Source organism: Cupressus sempervirens, chromosome 5, assembly GCF_028749045.1.
Source record: "Cupressus sempervirens isolate cs-2001-9-10 chromosome 5, ASM2874904v1, whole genome shotgun sequence".
NCBI lineage: Eukaryota > Viridiplantae > Streptophyta > Pinopsida > Cupressales > Cupressaceae > Cupressus > Cupressus sempervirens.
Window position 1 is genome coordinate 396,765,561 of NC_143122.1, and position 24,739 is coordinate 396,790,299.

At 33.7% G+C, this 24,739-nt stretch overlaps 1 protein-coding gene across 1 annotated transcript; it reads left to right on the forward strand.

The window, feature by feature from the left end:
* Window positions 1-418: 418 nt before the first annotated feature.
* LOC149556482 (glutamyl-tRNA reductase 2-like) lies at window positions 419-6,631 on the forward strand. The gene is made up of 3 exons (XM_089830802.1): window positions 419-1,117; window positions 2,655-2,896; window positions 5,029-6,631. The coding sequence occupies exons 1-3, from the start codon at window positions 910-912 to the stop codon at window positions 6,151-6,153; spliced, it is 1,575 nt and encodes a 524-aa protein (XP_089686928.1). The 5' UTR covers window positions 419-909; the 3' UTR covers window positions 6,154-6,631.
* The last annotated feature ends 18,108 nt before the right edge of the window (window positions 6,632-24,739 follow it).

Consider the following 24,739-nt stretch of genomic DNA (forward strand, 5'->3'; position numbering starts at 1 on the left):
TAAAACACAAGGATAAATGCCGATATCATAAAGAAAAAAATGCAAAGACTCAGTTCTATATTTATCATGCCATATCAGATTGGATCGATCTAATATCAGATCAATATGCTAACAAGTTACATAATTTATATAAAAACCATGGCACAATATGTTAGATAGAACAAATGCTACATTAACTCATAACAAATACTAAAAACATAGAATCTCAAATCTCAAAATTTAATATCATTTTCATGTTGTCTAAAATTATAGTAAATTAAATCTACATCTTATTAAAATAATTAATAAAAGAAAATAAAAATATTAAAATCGAAAAACTAATATCTAAAATAAATACTAATAAAGAAAACTAAAATAAATATAAAATCCACTAATAAAATAAATTTACTATATAAATATGCTACTCTATTGAATCATTCCCATTGTAAAAACAAAGACTAAATGACTAAATAGAGAGAAAGAATAATGGAGGTATGGCAATTTTGGGTATACCAATTTTAGCTGGAAACTACCCTGATCTAGCTAAATAGAGCATTTTCTTCCCTTATTATAAAGAGCGTGCTTCTCGTGAAAGAGAACAGGTGATTGGCGTAAGTCGAGAGTTTAGAATTACCGATCGAATCAAAATCCAACGATGCCCTAGGAATTGTGACATTTTTTAACAATTCAATTGGGCATATTCTAATTTCTGTTTATTCTGAGTAGCTGGTTTGGTCAACAAGCGCGTGGCGCAGACCAAATTGTTGGCTTGCAAAGTGATGCACATTTTGACCTTGGCCACTCGGCCGACACGCTCTCCAACTGCCCCTCGTTGAAAATGTAAAACCCCTGTTGTGGTTGTGATTATCAGTTCATTCCCTGCAGGGCAGGCGATCGAATTGTGGGTAGTGTGTTGCATGACGGGCAAAGATGGCTCTTTCCCTTTCAATGCAATGCAAATGGAATCCCAATTCTCACCTTTGCACCATGTCAAACCCCACATTTGTTAGCAGAGGGAGGAGTGATCTCACAATAAGGGCAGGATTGGAGGCAGATGAGAACCCTTTGGAGATCCGAACAATGAACGCCGCCAGTCTTGAAGCGCTGCAACGGCTTAAACTTTCAGGAGCCGCCAACAGTAAGTTAATCAGTCTGTTAAATGCTCAGGGAAGCTTTTGGGGGAAAATTTGGGGAAACGATTTTGATTACTACAGTAATATTGCCAGTCCATTAAATGCTTAGGCAAGCTTTTGTGGGAAAATTTGGTAAAAGATTTTGATTTTGCACGGGCTTGATGCCAGTAGATTTGCTTGTTTTTGGACTGTGTTTTGATTGGCAATTCATGAACTGTGTTATCAACTTTTTACAATTTATTAGAATTTTGAATTAATAGTTTCTGGTTTAGATTGTGTATGACTTTTTTTAACATCAATATTTTGGATCTCACTTTGTAATTAGAATCACACTCTGTAATCTATCATTAGGATGCAAGTGAAAGAGATGCATAAAATAATAAAAATTGCTTTAACAACTCATGGATTTGCAGTAGTTTAGATGTTTTCACTCGAAGATTATAACATCGAGCTTTTGACATAGGATTTAGTGGAGGTTGGGGTATATATGTCACCTCAGATCAAATCTTCTACTATGAGACCAACAATTCTATAGTCGTAAGAATGATTTTATATATAAATTCTTAGAAATGTTTTCAATAAGTTTAAAAAAATGTTCATTTATCATTATGTTAAAAAGATATATTTCATCAAAAGTGGTTTAATTGATGAGCATAATTTGTGAGTTTGATGATATTTTTCTTGATTATGCTATTTATCAAAGTTTTATTCTATGAAGTATAACATAGAGACGAGGTCTGAATTGTGTATCAGTAAAAGATTGTAGTTCAATTTGTAGTTCAATTGAGTGAGCATAATCAATGAGGGTGATGATATGTTTCTTAATTATATCATCTATCAAAGTTCAAACCTTTAAACTACAATATAAGAAAAACAATTTTGATGGGATAGACACTTCTGACCTTTGAACCTTAAGTGAATGAAATTTCAAATATCAAAATTCAAACCTTTAAACTACAATATAAGAAAAACAATTTTGATGGGATAGGCACTTCTTGACCTTCGAATGATATAAAATCCTCCCTAAAAAATATTTTTACGTGTTTTATAGATAGTTCTAGTATATCTGGATATAACTGATTTTGACTTTCCTCCAATGTTTTGAGTTTCATTTTTTCCGGAGACAATCAATTTAATGAATTGAAACCTTCTACAATATTTTTTACTCCAAAGCTTGATTTTGAAATTATGTTTTTGGATGAACTGGTGTAACTTAGTTTAATTTTTCATCCAACGTTTCAAGTCTTCACTTGTATCGTTTTTCAGGAATATAATTGAATTAAATGATTCAGTTTTTTAACAATTTCTTTTTGAAAGCTTGACTGGGAAACTGTCGGCTTTTCTTTTGGTTCATGGCATTTTCATTTTGATACAATTTATTGTTTGCTGTTTACAAATAAGCAGCAATGTTGGAGTTTTCATGGTTCACTGCATGTTCTAGGGGGGCAATCAGTTGATTTTTGCACTATTTATTGATCTTTTGACCAATTTGGGTATGAATGGTTAATCTTATTGTTATTGGTTCCGCTCATTATTGAGCAGGATACACAAGGGAGAAGAGCTGCATATTGGTCATAGGGCTGAGTTATCACACTGCACCTGTTGAGATGCGTGAAAAAATTGCAATTCCAGAGGCGGAATTGCCCCTTGCTATTGCTGAGCTATGTAAGCTGAATCATATTGAGGAGGCAGCTGTTCTGAGCACTTGCAACCGAATGGAAATATATGCTGTTGCATTGTCCTGGCATCGTGGTATTCGAGAGGTGACTGAATGGATGTCCAAGGTAAATTTCTTCCCTTTATCTGCTATCTTATCTTGCTGTTCTCGAAGACTTATAGTATATCTTTTAGGCACGTCTTTTACATTAACGCTTTCGTTGCCACAGAGAACTATTTTTGAAAATAATATAGTGGCTCAACCAAGAACAGCTAGCCCCCCACGAATATAACTGTAAACATCATCTGTCCTTTACTTTAGTTTATACTTTATAAATTATACCTTTTCAGAAACAATGGCCACATATAAGCTAAAGCAATCAATCAAAATTCTTCCTGCCTAAAAGGGATACTGAAGAGAGTAAGTCATGGAAGTTTCAGGTCATCAATAGGTAGTTCAAGACTCAAGCTTTCATATAAGCCTCTGAGAGAGGGTCAAAAAGGGAGAATCAACAGAACTTTGAGGTGATGAATAGGAATGGACTCTTGTACGTCTTACTCTTTAACTTCCTTCTGTAGGAGAATATTAAAGGGATTTTGAATCTTGTTCCATACACTTACAGCTTCTTCTTTATCCCCATTAGCTGCAGTTGACTCCTGCTCCTCTGGTAGCAAAAATTCTACTCGATTCCTACCTGCATCGTTGATTTCAAAAGTATGCTTCAAATTCTTTAGGAGTTTCTTCTCTATTTCTCATATTTTTTCTTGGTCTGTGGCTTTGGTTATGTTCATGCTTTTGATTCCATGGGTATAAATTATCATAGATTTTCTATTTTTGAGGCTCTACTCAATTGAACACGCTAGAGCTTCATTTTAAACCTCTTTGCTTTATGTGCATTTGGGTGTTTTTAACTGTGTTGTGATGAAATTAGCTTGATCTTTCTATAACAACCAAATATTTAATTACTATGGTGTTGATCGCTCCTACTCCTGTGCCCAGATTTCTTGAGAGTGCTGATTGTGGCGGATAGTCAGAGCGAAAACTTTCAGCCATTGACCAAGGAAAGCTCATAACATGGAACTTGTTGGATTCTGCCTTCGTAGAGACCATGCTAAGAATTTGATGTTCTTTATGTTAACCACGAGGGTTGTCGTTGTATCAAAAGATCAATCTATCAATGTTTGATATAACCACTAGACTTGTAGAATCATGGTTAAGTCATTTTGCGAACTCCTTGAGGGATGCTGGTCCACTGCCAACAATCCCCCTACTAGAGTCATTTGCTGCAGCCTTCGTGGATTCAAACCTGTGACCAAGCTTTGATACCACTCATTGACCAGTAAGGTTGCCGTTGCACCAAAAGATTGACCTATTAATGCCTGATACAATCACTAAGCTTATAGAATCCACGGGAGGTGGTTAAACCATATTGTGAACCCTGCAAGAGAAGCTGGCCCACTGCCAACTTCTTATTCTGCATATTTTACCCCTTATAGAGTCCTGCCCTTATTATTTTACGCCTTATAGAGTTCTGCTTTTGAACAGAGAACAAAAAAATCTTTGCGAGAGGCAAGCCTGGATTCCTAATTTTACCCTCACTTGTCTTCCCTTTTGGAAACACATTACCAACATTTGTAATCATGTCTTTCGGTGACATTCTTTGAGGAAGTATTATGACATAAAATACAGTTTTAAAAAACACTAATTTCTGAAAAACAGGCCTGATGAGATTTATTTATATAAAAGCCAAAATTTGTCTTGAGAAATCTTGTCTTTATGTATCTGATTTGGGGTGCTGAAACATTTACAGATTGTAATTTTCTCTCAAAATGAAAGTATTTTCCACAAGTCAATTCTGCTGATTTTTGTCTTAAACTATGAGAAAACTTTTTAAATATGATACGCTTGTTTCTTTTGTAGTTTTTGGTTTTGAAGAACATGTCAGATGAGATTCCAATTACAATTATTCATAAGTTGAGGATCAGACCATTTTAAACAATCCCTTCACTCTATCATCTAAAGTATGATTTTTGAAAAATCTCATTCAATTCCTGAAGTCAGTCTATATATACCTCTGAAGAGATTTTGTTATTACAAATTCCCATACACTAAAATCCAGTCCACTTACAATATACTTAATGATTGATTTTTGAGAGGTTTACAAGCAAGGTAACCTATTCATAGATCTTGATTCTTTGTTAACATTCTCGGAATAAAGTGGTCTAACAATGTGCAATCTTTTACTTATTTTTTCTGCAGACTAGTGGAATACCTCTCAAGGAGCTTCGACAACATTTGTTCATCTTGCGTAACAGGGATGCATCACACCATTTATTTCAAGTTGCATCCGGTCTTGATTCACTTGTTCTTGGGGAGGGTCAAATCCTAGCTCAAGTTAAATATGCATGCAAGATAGGTGAAGAAGCAGTAGGATTTGGCAGGAATCTCAGGGGGCTCTTCAAGCAGGCTATTGTAGCTGGAAAACGGGTCCGTTCAGAAACAAGTATAGCTTCTGGGGCTATATCCGTCAGTTCTGCAGCTGTTGAGTTAGCAATAATGAAGCTACCAAAAGATAAAGTTTCCTCTGCTAGAATGATGGTTGTTGGAGCTGGCAAGATGGGTAAGCTTGTGATAAAGCATCTATGTGCAAAAGGATGCAAGAGAATTGTTGTGGTCAATAGATCAGAGGACAGAGTTTTGGCTTTACAGGAGGAGCTAAGTAAAGCAGAATTGATTTATCAGCCACTTGCTGAAATGAATAAGCTGGCAGGTGAGGCTGATGTGGTGTTTACAAGCACATCATCAGAGACACCTCTTTTCTTGAAGGAGCAAGTGGAGGCACTCCCTACAATACCTGCCGAAATGGGATGTGCTAGACTGTTCATAGATATTTCTGTGCCCAGGAATGTGGATGCCCGTGTTTCAGAATTAGGATCAGCTATAGTGTATAATGTGGATGATCTGAAGGAAGTTGTTGAAGCAAACAAAGAAGAGAGGCAGAGGAGAGCCATGGAAGCTGAAATAATCATAGACAATGAATTGAAACAATTTGAGGCATGGAGAGACTCATTGGAGACAGTGCCAACCATTAAAAAGCTCCGAGCTTATGCTGAGAAAACCAGAATTGCAGAGATGGAAAAATATTTTGCCAAAAAGGGAGATGAACTAACTAGGAAAGATAAGAAGCTCGTGGATGATTTAACTAGGAGTATAGTTAACAAATTGCTACATGGTCCTATGACACACTTGAGATGTGATGGCAATGATAGTCAAACTTTAAGTGAGACACTGGAAAATATGCGTGCTCTTGAGAGAATGTTTGATCTTCAATCTGACACATCTATCCTTGAACAGAAACTTAGAAATGTGGTCAAGAATCCATAAAGCTAAGTCACTTGATTTTTTGAGAAGCAGCGATTCAGTCGCTAGGATTCACTATTCATGAATGATGGCATGAGGGTAATCTATGCATTGTTGCGTACTTGATTTTTTCATTTGACTAGTTTCACCCGCTATTGGAAACCAATTATTTGAGTCATTGTGAAGTGGAGGATCATATTGATCGAGTTATTATTTTGATCAAACTCCAAAAGGAAACAGATACCCTAATATGCTCCCAACATATCCTATTGTAAAGGGAGAAAAGACTTGTGTTATGAATGTTCCCTTTTGACTTCGGAGCATTCTGAATCATATAGACCTACTTAATTCGGCAGAGTTAAAAGAGGTATGGCAATAAAACACAATTTTTTTGCCATTACAGGAAATGTTTGTTTCAATAATTTAATTCATTCTCTGGAAATAACATATGAAACTGGCACATGCCGAGTTTGGAGGCATGTATACATGTGGTTTCTTATCATTTTGGTTTCTTCTGTGACTCGGAGAGAGGGCTACTGCTAACATTTTTAATGGCGACTTCTATGTATGAGATGGTATTGGTTTCCACCTCTAAACTGATAACAGACATACCTTTCTATAATCAAAATTAGCAGAAACTTTAGCTTGCCAATATCTGGGGAGAAGTTAAATTTATGCCATACATAAATTTGTAGAAAAGGTTGCTTAGGGCAAGGTGGTGTAGTTTAATGCTTTCCAATTAAGTAGGTCATGGATAAAGCTTCCTTTGCAGATTTAAACTGTGGAGCAGAGTTTTTCAAAGATTCCAACGTGGGTCTCACATCTAATGTTTGCAAGTAGTTATGAGCTACTTGATTGTGATGAGGGAAATTTGAATCTAGGTCTTGCTCTTATAAATTGTCCCTTAACTATTACATATCAAAAACCACAGAGATCGTTATATTGTTAAATCTAGTGGAATCGAAAAAATATAAAAAGACAAATATGGAAATATAAAAATAATCAATAATATTGTAATTATACTTTAGAATATAATTATTATCCTCTGGTAAACTTTTATTGTTGGAATTATTCTGCTGTGAAGCTAGCCACACAGACTAAACTTAAACCACTTGTAATGCCAAAAAAATCTTTCTAAAAAAATCCTTTCATTTGTATCTCATTTCCAAACTTAATCGAGGAGAAAGCGTACTGAATTATTTCACTACTTAGAAACTTGAGTGTTCTGTGTTTGCTTGACCTAAACACTATGGTCGCTCGAGTTACTTTACTTATTCCTACTATAATTGCATGCCAAGATGATGCTTATTTGCTAGCGACCATTGCATCGTCGGTATAATGTGCGATTTTGGTGATGCTTAAGCTTTCATGATATTGAGTTCTCTACGAAAAACCATAATATTTACTTCAAGTGGTATTTGTTAAGTGCTGATTGTAAGCTGTAATCAACTGGACAAAAGATATAAAATCAGCAAGTGAGCGCAATAGAGGCATTCAAGAACATGACAATAATCCAATCCACAAAAAATGAAAAACGATGAATGTGGCATCTACTATATAGTCATAACGGCAGCTATCATCTGGTAAACTTTACAACTATTCAATGTCAATTTCTATACTTCAGTGCACTAAATTACTATCAAGGCCTCGCAAAGCATAATGTTTATCCGCTGAGAGGATGCCGTCATTTATTTCTACTCGTCTTTTTTTTGCCAACCATAGAAAGTTACCAGTATTTGGTATCAAGTTGTTTTTTTTTTCATGCCTAGGAAGTTAGTAGTACTTGGTATCAAATTGTTGGTTATTTAATGCGACCTTGCACCTGTATTTCTTTTTCATTCAGTGAAGAATACATACTATTAGCAACCTCACAGGACAAGCCCATCGTAGGGTTTACCAGTGGTGGGTAGATTGCGAGCTGTGAATACGTTTTGTTTGGGGGACACTTGCACAATCGACACTCCCACACAATTTTAGAGCTGATTATTTTTATGCACGATTGGCTGCCAGCCACAAAACATTTTCATTGGGAAGATGTAATGAACCCTAAACAAGTATCTGACCAAATAAATGATCTGCTAATGCCGGTTTTGTAACTCGTCTGGAAATTGGTTTATATAGAATAAGACATCGATCTTAAGCCATTTCACTATTAAGTGTGAGAAACGACAAGTAAAAGCAGTAGTTGCTGTGCGTTGCTCCTTGTATATAGTTTCATACATGCAAATGAAACAATTGGTTTAATAGCAGAATGTTATTTCGTACTTTCTTTTTTGTTCACGAGGATACCAAGCTTGTATTCATTTCTGAGGCAATGAAAGCTGTACAGAGTCTAAAGAACAAACTTGATTTCAAGGACATATTTAATCGCTCACATTTGACTGCATCAGTAGAAAGATCTGTTAATGTTAATTGTTCTCTCCAACCCTAAAGCAGAACCCATTGAATACCTTATAATTTTCCCATCAACATCAACAAGCAATAAACCACATTCAGCTATATTGGGAGGTGACAATACCGTAAACTGGTGACTCAATTATTCTGTAGCAATCCGTTTTCCTAACACCCCTTCCAATGCTGCAGCAACTGTCACCTTATAAACACAATATTCACAAGTACCATTGTACACTTTGCTAAAGAAACCTTTCAAGAATGGTGCATAAATACTGGGGCAAATATTTTCATCCTTTGTTCAATCTAATTCATAATGTGAGGGCAGGTTGTCATGATCTGCTTAGCCGTGTTCAACTTTTCAAGTGTAAGTTCTTAAGTTGGTGAACGACCTCATGAACAGTCATTTTGCTGGTTATATTTTAGCAGTCATCTTCATTTGTATTTTTAAATGAGATGATTAATAACAATTATTGGAGTTAAATTTTGGAAAACACTGGTTGGTAGTTCGCAGGCTTCGTGCCTCACAGGTCTGAACCCTCCATCAAAAATAAATAAATAAAAAATTTAGAAAAGAAATTGAAAGCAAATAAAGAAGAGGGAAACAAAATTTTGAATTTGTGTTGTTATTCTCGATATGTAGTTCATTTCCAACCCTCCCTTTTATCACACTTATAATTTTATCCTTTTACCTTAACTAAAAATTTGTATGTGAACATTGTGGCTAGAATATGATGAAATCTGATTGCTTGTGCCATTTTCATTTAGTATTGTATTCATTCCAAGGAAATCTATTGATTGACATATATGAACATGTACATATCGTCACACATGTGACTCATTACATACATTTTATCTAGCATTTATTCATTTGTGTAGACTATGTTTGGAAAGTGTTGATGTAAGTTTTGTTCCACTACAACATGCATAATCAAATACTTAATATTTCTAGATGAAACACTACAAACCCAATCCTCTCTTGATATAAGGTCATCTCTAATGCCAAGCTTGCATAGTAAGATCATTAAATGACTTCAAGGTTGCTTCAATTGTGGCTATTTAGTCAGAGAAATAATGTGATTTGCTGGGATCACAAAGGGACTTACGCTATTCATTCAATGAATATCAACTCTTGCACTTCTAAAGATTTAACTTCACAATGTACAATGAAATGTAGTTTTGATCTTCCAACTTCCCATTTCAAGTCAAACTTAACTTCTACTGCCACTTTTCTAACTATGAATGCAAGGAATCATGGATGCACTTGGACTCTACAAGTGTAGCTTAATCAACTACTTCACCATCTAGTGCAAGCTTCTAAGGAACACTCAAAACGGTTTTTACATTGACATCTCCTCTTCAGTCCCATCAAATGGATGCAACTTAAAGATTTAATATCAATTGAAGTTAAGTGCTTTCAATCATGGGCTTACAACACAAGACACACTTGCCATTAGTAAGAGGCTAGTGGACCAGATTTGTTTGAGTCAAGCAAGTAAATATCCACAATTACTTTCATTGAACTAATCTACCTCAACATGAAATGAATCTAATTCAAGTGAAAGATTGAGGAAACCATGCAACACTTTAAAGCAACATCAAATGATTCACCATGAGAACCAACAATGAACCATCTTTTACTTTAGCATTATAGCAACAATTTGATCAAGTCCTCCTCTTAGCTAGGCTACTCTAATTTACTTTAGCTCTCTAATCTCACATTCTACTTGCTTTCTAACGAATATAACTTTCTACCCTCTACAAATGACAAGGTTTTGACCTTTTATAGTAGTTCCAATTACAATGAAGAGCCAAGTTCAATTCAAGATCAAGGGCTAAAATTCATCCCCACAAACCCTAATTAAGGTTGTCGATTTTACAACCAATTACAAGAGGGCACGACATGTGGTCCAATAATAAAATAACAAAGCTCTTTCCAACTAATGAGAAGATTGGACACTTGGTATGATGTAATTGAATGTGCTTGAGTCAAATTTTTTGATTGGAGGAGACAACTTAGTGCCACCTCATTATCCTTATCCTATAGACCCATTTAATCCTTTGATGGAGAGAACATCTCTTGATATTCAAAATTTCTAGCTTTGATAAACTCTTATGGAAATTGATTTCTTGAGGTTGATTATGATGTCTCATATTCCCAATTTGCTCAATCTTTCAAATCTTCTCCATCTTCTGGGATTTCCTCATTGCTTTGATTTGAAATTTGTGAACTTGGTCTATCTCGAACCTCAAATTGGTGAAGTCTTCATATGGTTGGAATTTCTTTCCAATAGCTAGAGTTGAATCTTGCATCTCCCTTCTTATTTGTAGTTTTGAAGCTTGGGTTTGAAGCCTTTTGAACTCAATCCTAGCTCCTCTCGCTTCCAAGCTTCACTTCCTTGAATGATATTCCTCGCAAAACGAAAAGAGAAAGAATGCCATCAAGTTTATGAAATGGCAAGAAATAAATTAAGGATTTAATGAAAAGGAAATTAGATATTGTTAGGATCCTTGAAAGTGTTATCATATCTTGCCTTGTAGTTATAGTTACTACACATGAAATATCAATTGGTTTGAAAAAAAAAAGTATTTACAATGAATAAGTAGGAGATATTTTCCACGACAAGTCAAATTGTGATATTGCTAGTAGGATTTAACTATGTAGTTTTTGAGTTAAACTCATTGACCCATATATCATGAGTAGTGATTCACACATGAATCCATCTCTCATTAGAATAAATGGAACACTTAGGACTCATTGGATCTAGGTGATGCTCATAGAGGTGAAGCACTGGGACTTCCCAGAAGGTCACCCATCCCAGTACTACTCCAGCTTGAGCGCGCTTAAGTACAAAGTTCCCTCCATGGTTAAACCCACTATGCTTGCAACCCCATTTGCAAAACCTTCACCAAGTGTTGTGCCTTATGAACCATTCATTAGAAAGCCCCTTAAGCTCATCAATTGATAAGTAGGAGATATTTTCCATAGCAAGCCAATTTTTGATATTGCTATCAAGATTTAATTGTGTAGTTATTGAGTCAAACTCATTGACCCATATATCACGAGTAGGGATTCACACATGAATCCATCTCTCATGAGAATAAATGGAACACTTAGCACTCATTGGATCTAGGTGATGCTCACATAGTGAAGCATCGAGACTTCTCGGGAGGTCACCTACCCCAGTACTACTCTAGCTCAAGTGCGCTTAACTATGAAGTTCCCTCCGTGGTTAAAACCACTATGCTTTCAACCCCATTTGTAAAACCTTCACCAAGTGTTGTGCCTTATGAAATATTCATTCGAAGGCCCCTTAAGCTCACCAATTAATAAGTAGGAGATATTTTCTGTAGCAAGTCAAATTGTGATATTGCTATAGTTTTTGAGTCAAACTCATTGACCCATATATCATGAGTAGTGATTCACACATGAATCCATCTCTCATAAGAATAAATGGAACACTTAACACTCATTGGATCTAGGCAATGCTCACATAGGTGAGGCACCGTGACTTCCTGGGAGGTCACCCATCCCAATACTACTCCATCTTGAGTGCGCTTAACTACATAGTTCCCTCCATGGTTAAACCCACTCTGCTTGCAACCCCATATGCAAAACCTTCACCAAGTTTTGTGCCTTATGAACCATTCATTAGAAAGCCCCTTAAGCTCATCAATTGATAAGTAGGAGATATTTTCCACAAGTAGTCAAATTGTGATATTGCTAGCAAGATTTAATTGTGTAGTTTTTGAGTCAAACTCATTGACCCATATATCATGAGTAGTGATTCACACACAAATCCATCTCTCATGAGAATAAATGGAACACTTAGAGCTCATTGGATCTTGGTGATGCTCACATAGGTGAAGAACTGAGACTTCCTGAGAGGTCACCCATCCTAGTACTACTCCATCTTGAGTGCGCTGAATGGCGGAGTTCCCTTTATGGCTAAACCCACTCTACTTGGAACCCTATTTGCAAAACCTTCGCCAAGTGTTGTGCCTTATGAACCATTCATTGGAAAGCCACTTAAGCTCATTAATTGATAAGTAGGAGATATTTTCCACAAGCCAAATAAAAATCTTCATGAGCTAAATAGGATTTTAATTAGCTTCTTAAATCCATCTAGATCTTTTCATAATACGTTTTTGATCTAGTTAGCTGCATCATGACCTTCTGTCGTTATCCATCTTTACTCGAAATCTACATAGAGATCTTTTCATCAATCTCCACAATTTTTTTTTACTTTGCACATCTTCGTATGTAGACCCTTTTCCCTTTTGTCCAGGTTTGGTTTTTATGACAATAGGTTTGATCCTTTTCCAAACCTTGTTCTATTTTGCGCTTAGCCAATTAACTGTTCCTATTCAACATTCTCCTATTTATTGATAATATGTAGCATGTCGATAACACCCTTTGTGCAAATTAAGTCTTCATGTTTCCTTTGTGTTGATAACTCTAGTCTTTTGAAAATGTTTTTGTTACCTATTTGTCGATAATGTTCCTTCTTGCTGATAGTGTAATACTATTATTTGTTGCCTTTAGCTCTTCATTGATTGATCCTTACTATATAGTTGTTTGCTAAAAATGATAGACATAGCATGAAAATCATCTTCATACCATTTTATGATTTTCCATTCAACATTTTAAGTGAAATAATAACCACTAAGCACAAGAAATGACAATAATAATAATCCAAAAATAATTGTGCACAAGTGGAAGACTAGAAATCAAAACCAAAGTTTCCAAGACAATCCACAATACAAGCATGGATGGATAAGTCATGTTCAAAATACCATATTATAGTATAAAATCATCCAAAAACCTCATGGGCCATGAAAAAACTATCATCAATAGTTTTCAATTGAGGAGATTAGTTCTCTCTTCACACATACCAATTACTAGGTTCATTTAAAGCCCAAGTTAGTAAAAGTAATTATTATTATATCATATATATATATATATATATATATATATATATATATATATATATATATATATATATATATATAGATTGTCCTAAAATGGGTTGACTCCATCATAAGACCATTTAACACTCCTGTAGTGTATGTCTTGGTTCCCTTTTAGTTTCTTCATGTCATTTCCCTTCTACTTAGTTTTGGAGCCTGATTGGGCCCTTGATCCCTTTTCTAAACCTTGTTATGCAATTTCTTGCTGTTTTTGCATTTTCCTAAAGACCCCTTGAGGTTCTATTCCTCTAGGATAAAGATGATGACTGGGGGGGTGGGTGGGGGGGCGAGCGAGGCGGTGAATCAAAATCACCAATATTAAATAACAAGTCTCAAATCAAAATTCTTTTACAATTTACCGATAGCATTTCTAGTTTACCTATAACATCATTATTAGTTAACTAATCATTAAGAACTCATTCAACACAATAAGCAATCACCTAAATTAAACACCAATATTTATCTCATGGAAACTCAATTATGGTGAAAACCATGGTGTGAAATCGATGCTCACAAATAATTGTACTCTTTTGGAGTATGCTTTGTTAGGAGCTTGCCTGATTAAGGCTTACATAAATATTGTTAGGTATTATTTTGTTAAGGGATTTCCCTGAGACTTGTTCAAGTCTTTACCCTGCTAGGAGTAACCTAATTAGAGGATTTAGGCATTCTACTCCAAGAATGCCATCTTGTTAAAAGATTTATAATAGATCTATTAAGGTCACCTAATTAGGGATTTCACTATCATAATTGTTAGAGAGTAACAACTAACAACAACCTCTTGTTTGCACTAACTCAAAGTTAAATTAGATCTATTATAGTTCCTTAACATAATAGCACATCGTTATAATCCTCTAATCAAATCTATACCTTTTTTTATGATTGCAATAATTCCTCTGTACTGCCAATAGTCTCTCTTATTTGCTACTATCCTTCTTTCTCTTCTTCACAATACTAAACCCCTTCTTTCTTTTCCTTTACATAGTAATATAAACTCTGAACCTGGATCCAATGATCAAAACTTCAAAATCATATCGTTTGTGCAATATTCGCTCATCTCCATAAGCCATTTTTGACCTTGTAGAAACTTCTCAATGAATTCTCCTTGTTTGTCTTGCCTTGATTTCAGTTTCATCACCATGCTCACCTTTCTCATTCTGCTTGTTTCTAAAAACCCACTTAGTTCCAATCACATTTTTATCCTTCGGTCTTGGAACCAATGTCCATGTCTTGTTTTTCTCAATTTGTTCAATTTCTTCATTCATTGCCTTGATCCAATCTTCATTCTCCAAAGCATCTTTAACAAATTTAGGCTCAAACTCACATAATAAGCATGTATCATTCTTCAATCTTCTTCTTGTCACAACTCTTGAATCTTTTTCTCCAACGATTTGATTTGGTGTATATAGTCTTCTTAGATACTTTGCCAATACAAGTTCAGGTCTTGGTTCCTCTTGCTATTGTTCACTTGATTCAACTTTCTCTTCTTCTTCAATTGTCTTTGGCTGCAACTTGACTTTCATTGTCTGTTGGTCGATAGTCATAATTGTTAGAGTAAAAGGTTAATTTAATTTAATTTATTAAATTACCTTTACTCCCTTCTTAAGATTTCCCTTTATGCACTTGCATTTCTATTTAATAATTAATTAGTAATTATTAAATGGTTTAACCTCTTAGGGTTTCTCTTTTAGGTTTTTCGATCTCCTTCTATAAGGATTGATCTTTTGTAATTTTCTCTTATCTTTTTAGTCTGATAATATAGTTCTCATATTTTCAGAACAAAACCCTTGCCTCTTCTTTGCTTTTTCTTCTTTCTGACCATAATGCTCAAATCCTTCAATAATCTGTGACTTGACTCATGTAGCCTAATGCTCGGTAGTGTGCTGATGCTCGACAAAACTCTACTATAGAATCTTGGTAGTGCCTAGCTATTGATGCTTGCTAGCTACCTTTTCTAGTTTAGGTAAGGTGCGAGGTTCACCTTCATAGGTATAGACAGACTTTCTATAATCTTCATGTTCTTTCTTGCATTCCTCTTCATTTTTCTCTGCAAATTCATCAACTCTAACATTTGCACTTTCTACAATCTTGTTACTATTAGAATTCAAAAACTTATAAGCTTTGCTCTTAGTGGAATAACCTAGAAATATGCCTTTATCACTTTTTTCATCAAGTTTACCTTTTCTTGCATCTTTCAAAATGTAACATTTTCTTCCAAAGACTTTAAAATAATTCACATTTGGTTCATATCCATACCAGAATTCAAAAGGTGTTCATTTGTTCTTTTCTTCACTTGCACTCAATTTAGAATGTAGACTATAGTACTTACAACTTCTCTCTAGTACTTCTGTGAAACATCCTTCTCCATCATCAAGGTCCTTGCACAATTTATAATTGATCTATATTCCCCCTGTCAGCAATATCATTCTATGGTGGAGTCCTTGGTTCACTCATTTGCCTCTTGGTTCCTTTGTCATTGCAAAGTATGTTGAACTCATTTGAAATGAATTCACCATCTCTATATGATCTTTGACATTTTAGACTCTTTCTTGTTTCTTTCTTAACTCTAGCTAGATACCACTTAAACATTTGAAATGCATCGGATTTTTCCTTAAGAAACATCACACTCATCATTCTAAAAAATTAGTCAACAAATAAAATGAGATATTTGTCACCATAATAGCTTTGCATTCTAATAGGACCACATAAGTTAGTGTGAACCAAGTTCAAAATATCATTAGAGAATAAGTCTTGCTCTTGAAACTAGACTTTGTCATTTTACTCATTTGACATTGTTTGCACATCACTTTACGAGGTTTTCTTAGTCTTGGTAACCCTCTATCTCTTTTCATCTTACTAATGCTTACCAAATTATCAAAGTTTACATGACATAGCCTCTTATGCCATAACCAAACATCTTCACATTGTGTAAATAGACAAGTATCTTCATATAGGTCTAGATATCAAGTTACTTCTTGTTTTCTCTCCACTTTCAACTAGTCCACAAGTAGCATCATAGACTTTGCCTTCTTGTTCTAGAAATCAACTCTATAGCTTGAACTTATCAACTATGCTACACTCAACAAGTTATATTTCAAACCATCAACCCCATATGCATCATTACCTAACTTAACACTACTTACATTATAATGTTTTGGCTTATCAAAATTACTTGTATCACCAGTCATATGATGTGAGCAACCACTATCAAATATCCACCTATCATTCTTACTCATATGTGATATTAATACAGTTTTCTCATCTTCATTAGAATCATCTTTCATTGCAACATAAAAAAATTCTTCATCATGATCATTAGAACTATTGTCAAAACCATCTTCTTCAGCACTATAGCAAAATTTCTTACCTTTGTCCTTGTAGTCCTTGTTGCCTCTATTGTCTCTATCATCTCTCCTTCCTTTGTACTTGAAGTCTTTTTGTTCATCCTTGTCATTTCTGTTAGGACATCTAGCAACAATATGACCAACGTTGTTGTATGTAAAACATATAATAGGAAGTTTACCTATGTACTTGCCTTTTCCTCTAGGAAGTCTTCTGGCCAACAATACTTCAAGTTCATCAAGGTCATCATTAAATCCACTGTCACTTTCTACATACTTTCTTTTCTTCTTTTTCTCAGATTCTTCAAGGATTAGTTGTACTTTGAATGCAAATTCAACACTACTAGGGGAATAATTATCAAAATTTGATAATTCAAATGTAGCAAGTCTACTAATCAAACTATCCAAGGTCAAATAACTACTAGGGGTACACCTCAGTTCTTGAATTACAAATACTCTAATTACATAGATAGAAAGTAAAATCATCAATACCTTAATTATCAAAATTTCATCAGTTGTGTCCTTCAACTCCTTTGATAGCATTCACCACTTCTTTGATTCAACCACAATATTATGCAACAGTCTCAACTTCTTTCATTCTCATGTCATCAAATTTCCTCTAAAGCTTTCTGTTTTAGCTCTCACTACATTTTTTTCTCCTCCATGGATTTTTTTCCAACGTGTCCCACATTTACTTTGTAGTGGTGCATTCCTTCACATCATCAAATTCTACATAACTTGGGGTTGTTGAAAGTTCAATCATTATTTGGTTGTGCTCCTACTCCTCTTTCATTTGTTCAACTATCATAGGTCTGGGCACCTCAATGTATTCATTGTCCAATTAGTAAGATGTGGAATCTCCAATACCATATAAGTGTAATCTTATTAGTCTTTCCATGCTGGGTAGTTCTCTTTGTTCAGTTTAGGTATCTCTCTCTTGTACATCTTGATCTTTGGCTTGACTCCTTCAAACTTTCCTTGCAAGCATCAAACCTCTAATACCAATTGTTATAATGATTTAGAATAACTGAGAGGGGGGTGAATTAGTTATCCTCAAGTCTATATGTTCCAATTCAACTTTTGCAAACTTCAAACATATTAATCAATCTCAGATATTCACTCGGTTTGTATAGCTTATCATCAGTAGACCAACTTTTCATGTAATTACTTAACTCTCTTTTCCCTATATATGTCAATTGCCAATAAATAAACTATTGTAAAATATATCATGCATAACAATAACATTCACACATGAAAATAATGCTTTGACACCAGGATTTAATGTGGAAACTCAATTTGGGAAAAACCACCAAGTAACATACTACCAATTTTTCACTCTTTTGAAGTGAGCTTAGTTAAGAGTCAACCCTATTAAAGGTTATACAACAAATTGTTAAATGTGACTCTGTTAAAGGATTTAATCACCCTATTAGGAGTGACCTTGTTAGAAGACTTTAGATCATTCCATTAGAATGACACCTTGATTAAATGATTTACAAAATGATTGTTAGGTTAACCTCGATTAAAGGATTTTGACTGATACAATGGTTAGGTTTGATCTATAAAGTACACTCACTTTGAAAATTTAGATCTCCATTCGCTCATCTGTTGGTTCATTGACTGGTCTCTATTAAAATCTCCATCACTGATATTCTTGTCATTTCCTCAAGAAATCACTCTTCAAAAAACTCTTCACACTTCACCCATGATGTTCTGGTCTTCACATATTCTCCTTAATATCATCAATCAACAACAAACCCACCTTAGAAAACATCTCTTATGCCTCCTTAAATAGTTAATTTTGATCTTTTGCTACTTAAACATCACTGTTGATCTTAGAGTTAGGTCAGATTCATCGAATCCTTTCATCCTTTTGTTCTCCTTCTTCTAGAGACTTCTAATCAAATCCTTTCCTTTGATCACTTAACAAACTCTCCTTGTGCATTAAATAGACTAACTCATCAATTCTTATCTTCTACACGCTTTGACTAACTCAAAATTCTAACTATTTTGGCCTCAAATTCAATTTTTTCTCAAATTGTAATTTTTGTTGTCTCTCGACAATCACTGTGTTATTTTGCTTGGTCATTACTATGTAGCTCGACATACAATGTATTGTCTTGCTCTACTTAAAAAGGCTTTCTCGACCATTACTATGCCCGGTCGCTACTGAAACTGCTTCATACATTTTCTCAGAAATAACTAACACTTGGCTTGAACTATTTTGTTTGGCTTCTACTTAAGTTCCTTAATCTTTTTCTTCAACTCGTTCATTGACCACACAATACTAATACTCGTTCAAGCTTATCCTTTTGACTTGTTACAACTCTAAGCTTCATCCAACTGTCTTCTTTACTTCATGTATTGATTGAACACTTCTTTATCTTGTCAAGGACTAACTTATCAAGTGACCATTGTATTTCTATGATACTTAACTTTCTCAACACTCACATAGATCACCTTGCTATCTCTTCATTTCAAATCCTCTTCATCAATCAAATGATATGACACTCTACACTATTAGTAAAATGTCTCTCCAGTAGGTTTGATACTCTATCTTACCAATAGGTTTGACATCAATGGCAACATAACAATTGCTCCGATTGTAGTTTCCAACACTATTGTGATATATTGTGTCAATACAAGTGAAATAATCAATTAATGCACTCAAAGGCAAAGCATATAACCATCGAGTATCATTTTCTAAGAGAACAAGTACGGGATAAAGAAGTCATACTAGAATACATATCGACCAAGGAACAAGTTGATGATATATTCACAAAACCACTACCTAACAAAAGATTTGAATATCTAAGAGGTAGACTGTGGGTCCTACCCCTATCAAATATTAACTAAGAAGAACATGTAGTGTGCATTAGTTTATAATACCTTAATAGATTAACTTAAGCATGAATTGATGTACAGGTGGACTACTATATGGGGAGAAGTATAGACAAAAGAAATAGCAACACAAATATAGAAATTGGAGGACAGAATAGTAAAGGTTGATCACCTTTTGCATTGTTGTCAAAGGGGGAGAAGTCGATAAAAGGATGCAGAGTATAATGAATTGGGGAGAAACATATACATAACATGGCATGGTGGAGAAAGAATAATACATGTCTCATCACTAAATATTTTCCATCAATGCCAAAGGGGAGATTATTGACATAATTGATTTAGTTGATGAAGTTGTTGAAGAAGAAAAGTTGCTAATGTTTAGAACATGGTTGATAAACATGATATCAACTATACCATTTTTCATTGATGTCAGACTACTTGAACATATTATTTTTATTTTTTACCATGTCTTTAGAAAAGGAATTGCAGAGATGCTATGAAGGGCATACAATTATGTCGATAAGGATCCTATCAGGTGATAGTTAGAACAGATAGTGTAGATAGTTATATAGTTTGATTATTTATTAGAAGATAGAAAAGCATGTAAAAAAGAGGACAATAGAAAAGAATAATCCAACATTGAGTAAAAAAGTATAAAAAAGAGTTTCATTGAGAATAGATTGTAACTGGAAACTCTTATCAGAAAGCCTATTTTTTACTGGAGAACTAGGAGAAACATATTATCATTGCAAAGGATGACGTATCAAAAATAGTTAAGGATTATTGGAAAGAAATGAGTAAGAAAAGGATAAAAGTTAATTTTACTGGAGAAAATGGGATGACTTGAGCATAGTCACAAGGAACAAGGAAAGACTAGTTTATAAGGGATATGCACAAGAGGAAGGGGTTGACTATGGTGAAACGTTTCCCCCAGTTGTAGGGTTGGAAGGAGTGAGAACTTTGATATGCTTCTTAGAAAGGATTCTAAGTGTACCAAATGAATGTAAAGTCCACATTTTTGAATTGAATTTTGGAGGAAGAAGTCTACATTGAACAATTTGAAGAATTTTTTGATCCAAATAAAAGGAATATGGTATGTAAGCTACATAAAGCTTTATATGGTTTAAAGCCAAGCCCCTAGAACATGGTATGAAAGGCTACACAATTATTTGGTGAAAATTGATTTTACAAGAACTAATGACAATAGCAATTTGTATTTGAAAAGTGAATCTGAAAACTGATGTGCAAGATCATTGCATTATCACATTGCATCATTTAGTTTTAATTCAAATGTCAACTAGGGTGTGTACAAGGCTAATTGCTATAAGGATCTTTTGACAAGACTCAATAATTGGGGGGCTTTTGCACTAAAATTAGTGACTGAATTCGTACTTTGAAGCTATCTTGAGCAATCTGGCACTCTCTTGATCCAATCTAACTCTAACAAAAATTCTAAATATCTTACTTATCCTCAATTCTGACCCTAGAATGGACTTGTATATACATTCCCTTTAGTTTCAACAATTTAAGAATAACAATAAGGATTCTTCCTACTACATCTAAATTAACCTATTTGAAATGATATGTATTGAAAACTTCCTAATTTAATATGTCAACAAAGAAAAGTGCTTCTAATTCTTAAGAAATTCAGAATGGTAATTCAATCTAAATAATCTATCTAACATCAGAAATTCAATTCTTAACTATAATTCTAACTTTATAAATTATACGAATAAGCATTATTGCTACTTTAATACATTTAGAATTAACAAGGATTGGAATAATTCCTATGATATTGAATTGAGAATGATAAACTTGAAGGAATACAACCATAGAAACCACCTCAATATCTAGATCCAAATGTGTGCACAATATTCCCAATCACAAATGAATTCATAACATAGGAATAAGACCCAAATAATTCCTTCAATTTATCTAGGCTTCAATCTTGAAGTCAAAATAACAATTCTCTAACTACAAAATAAACAATAGAGATTGCAAAATAACTTTCTAAACTGACATTCTTAACTAGATTCCTACTGCTAAAAACAAACTACTAATGTCACTCTCTAAATCAAAGTAGCAATAAAATATTTATAGTGAATATTCCTTATTTGAAATTCAAAAACTACAGATCCGAATGTTCAAGATTGATGACTAGAAAGAAGGATAGAACTAGAAGTTATTTTATTACAACAATGAAGTAGAAGAAACAAATGGATCAAATGTTAAAAACACATTTAGATGTGTATCAATGACTTATGAAATCTGCGATTTTCCTTCACTCGATCCAACCGTTCCCTTCAGTATCAAAATTCATGCTTTGGTTAACTAAAGTTCATATCCACAAAGTTTGTCATTTAAAAAATAACTGTCTTCAAATATGTAATCAACTCATAAATGATGAAACATGAAATATGCTTAATGACACATATTCACAAGATTCATTCAATAATAGATAAGGAAAAACATGCATTATCATATGAATATCAACATTAATTCATTAGTTCAAAATTAAGTTAAAATATTGATAATCTAAGTATAAATGCATATAAGTTTGATCAATTACACATACTAACATTCTAAAGATGTCTTCCAGATCATAAAAAAGCAAAAATGAAAGATGTAATAATTAATGCTCATAAAAAACAAGATACTGCTAGCTGAAATTTTTGTTGATGATATCATATTTGGAGGAAAATATTCATCAAGTCATTTGCTGATCAAATGAAAAAGGAGTTTGAAATATCAATGTCTAGAGAGATTAAATTCTTTGTTGGGTTGCAAATGTATCATATGAATAAAGGTATTTTCATCACTTAGTATAAATATATCAAAGAAATCTTAAAATATTTTATGTATTAAGCAATTGTTGAAAGGTATGAAAGAAGAGATCACTGAACCTATTGTGATATATTGTAATAACACAAGTGCTATAAACATATCAAAGAACCTTATGATGCATACAAAGACTAAGCATATTGAGATCAAGTATAATTACTTGAGGGAGCTGGTACAAGACAAAGAAGTGAGATTGGAATATGTGAATGCAATAGAAGAATTAGCTAACATATTCACTAAGGAACTACCTAAGGATGCTTTTGGGTTTCTACGAGGCAAGTTAGGGGCCATTCTTGTACCTAAAGAAAATTGAGAAGAGATGCCATGTTGCATCAATTATTATGAACATAAGATCTTACAAATTGATGTAGGAGGTTACGGTTTAGGAGCTGCCTAAAGATGTGAAAAGAAAGACACTGAATTATGCGTAGATGAAGCTACAATGAGTTAATATTGAGATGAAATTGCCATACTAGTTAGAACAATGACATGTCTATATCAACCATTCAAAAACATATTAATGTCTTTGGTATTGTTGTCAAAGAGGAATAGATTAGCATGATTGAGTTACCATACAAGTATACATAAAGAGGGAGAGATTAACATGATTGATTTATCATCAAAGGATGGATACACAAAGAATATTTTTTTGTCAAGAGGGAGATATGTGTTGTTGAACTTGTGAGGTGTCGCTACAAAGGAACAATATGTACTAAACTAATAGAGGGAACATCTTGAGATTGCATTGGATGAGAACCATAATGAAACTAAGAAAGAGAGAACACAGACATAGAGGGATCTAATAGTATATAGTATTGAAGATTTTTGGATTGCATAGTAACTAGAGTGGCGTTTCCATCAATGCCAAAGAGGGAGATTGTTGGAAACTACAATTGGAGCAATTGTTATATTGTCATTGATGTCAAACCTATTGGTAAGACAAAGTGTCAAACCTATTGGAGAGTCATTTCACTAATAGTGTAGAGTGTCATATCATTTGATTGATGAAGAGGATTTAAAAAGAAGAGATAAAAAGGTAAGCTATGTGAGTGTTGAGAAAGTTAAGTATCATAGAGATACAATGGACACGTGATAAGTTAGTCCTTGACAAGATAAAGGGTTGTTCAATCAATACGTGAAGTAAAGAAGACAGTTGGATGAAGGTTAGAGTTGGAACAAGTCAAAAGGATAAGCTTGACTGAGTATCAATATTGCACAATCAATGACGGAGCTAAAGCACGAGATTTAGGAACTTAAGTAGAATCCAAACAAAACTGTTCAAGTTGAGTGTTAGTTATTTTTCATATCCCCATTTTAAGATAAATTTTAATAATAACTAGATAATAAAATGTTATTAAATAAATAATGATAATACAATTATATTAAAACTAATACAAAAATATAAAAATAGAAAATAATAGTTATTTAATCTATATTATCAAAGAAATAATATTTAATATGATATTTTAAATAATAGAAAAATAATAAAATTACAATGAATAAATAAAGAATTAAAATTAAATACAAGAGACAATATTGTAGAAAGTATGTCAACTTTCTAAATAGAATTTAATAATAAATAATAATAAACACAAATAAGTTAGTAAATAAAAAATATAACATAGATTAATATTTTTAGTGTAGTTTTTTATTTTTCCTATTTTACTAGGTTTTTCCTACACTTTTAATAATCTCGCTTAGGTTAATAAAGCATGTCTTATTAGGTGAATGGTTGTGAGGTGTCACCTTCCTACATGTGAGCATCCATTAGCTATCTTGGGAAGATACTTTGCTATCTTTAGTCCGATAGATGGTTGCTCCTCATTGGTTGGTGTTGCCACCTCCTCCCTCTTCCTAGCCTATATAAGCATGCTACCTGGCTTTTATTTGTATCTCTTGTTTTTGCATCCTCTTAATGCTATTTTGCTTCCAGCATTTGCATTACTCTCTTGGAGACTAACTCTATGATGCTATTTTGATTTTGTATCATTTGCATTCATAGTTTAGATATTTACTCTTTGCACTAGTTTTCTGGGTTATTAATCTTATCAGATTCTAACAAATATAAATTATTTAAAGTTAATGAAAAGTTGAGAGATATTAAAATAATAGATAGGACTCTTATAATTAAGATATAAGAGGGAGGGGAATTTATTTTAGAGAAGGGGAAAACGAAGAGGAGAAGATAGGAGTTCAAAAAGGAAAAATGGAATAGAAAAGTAATA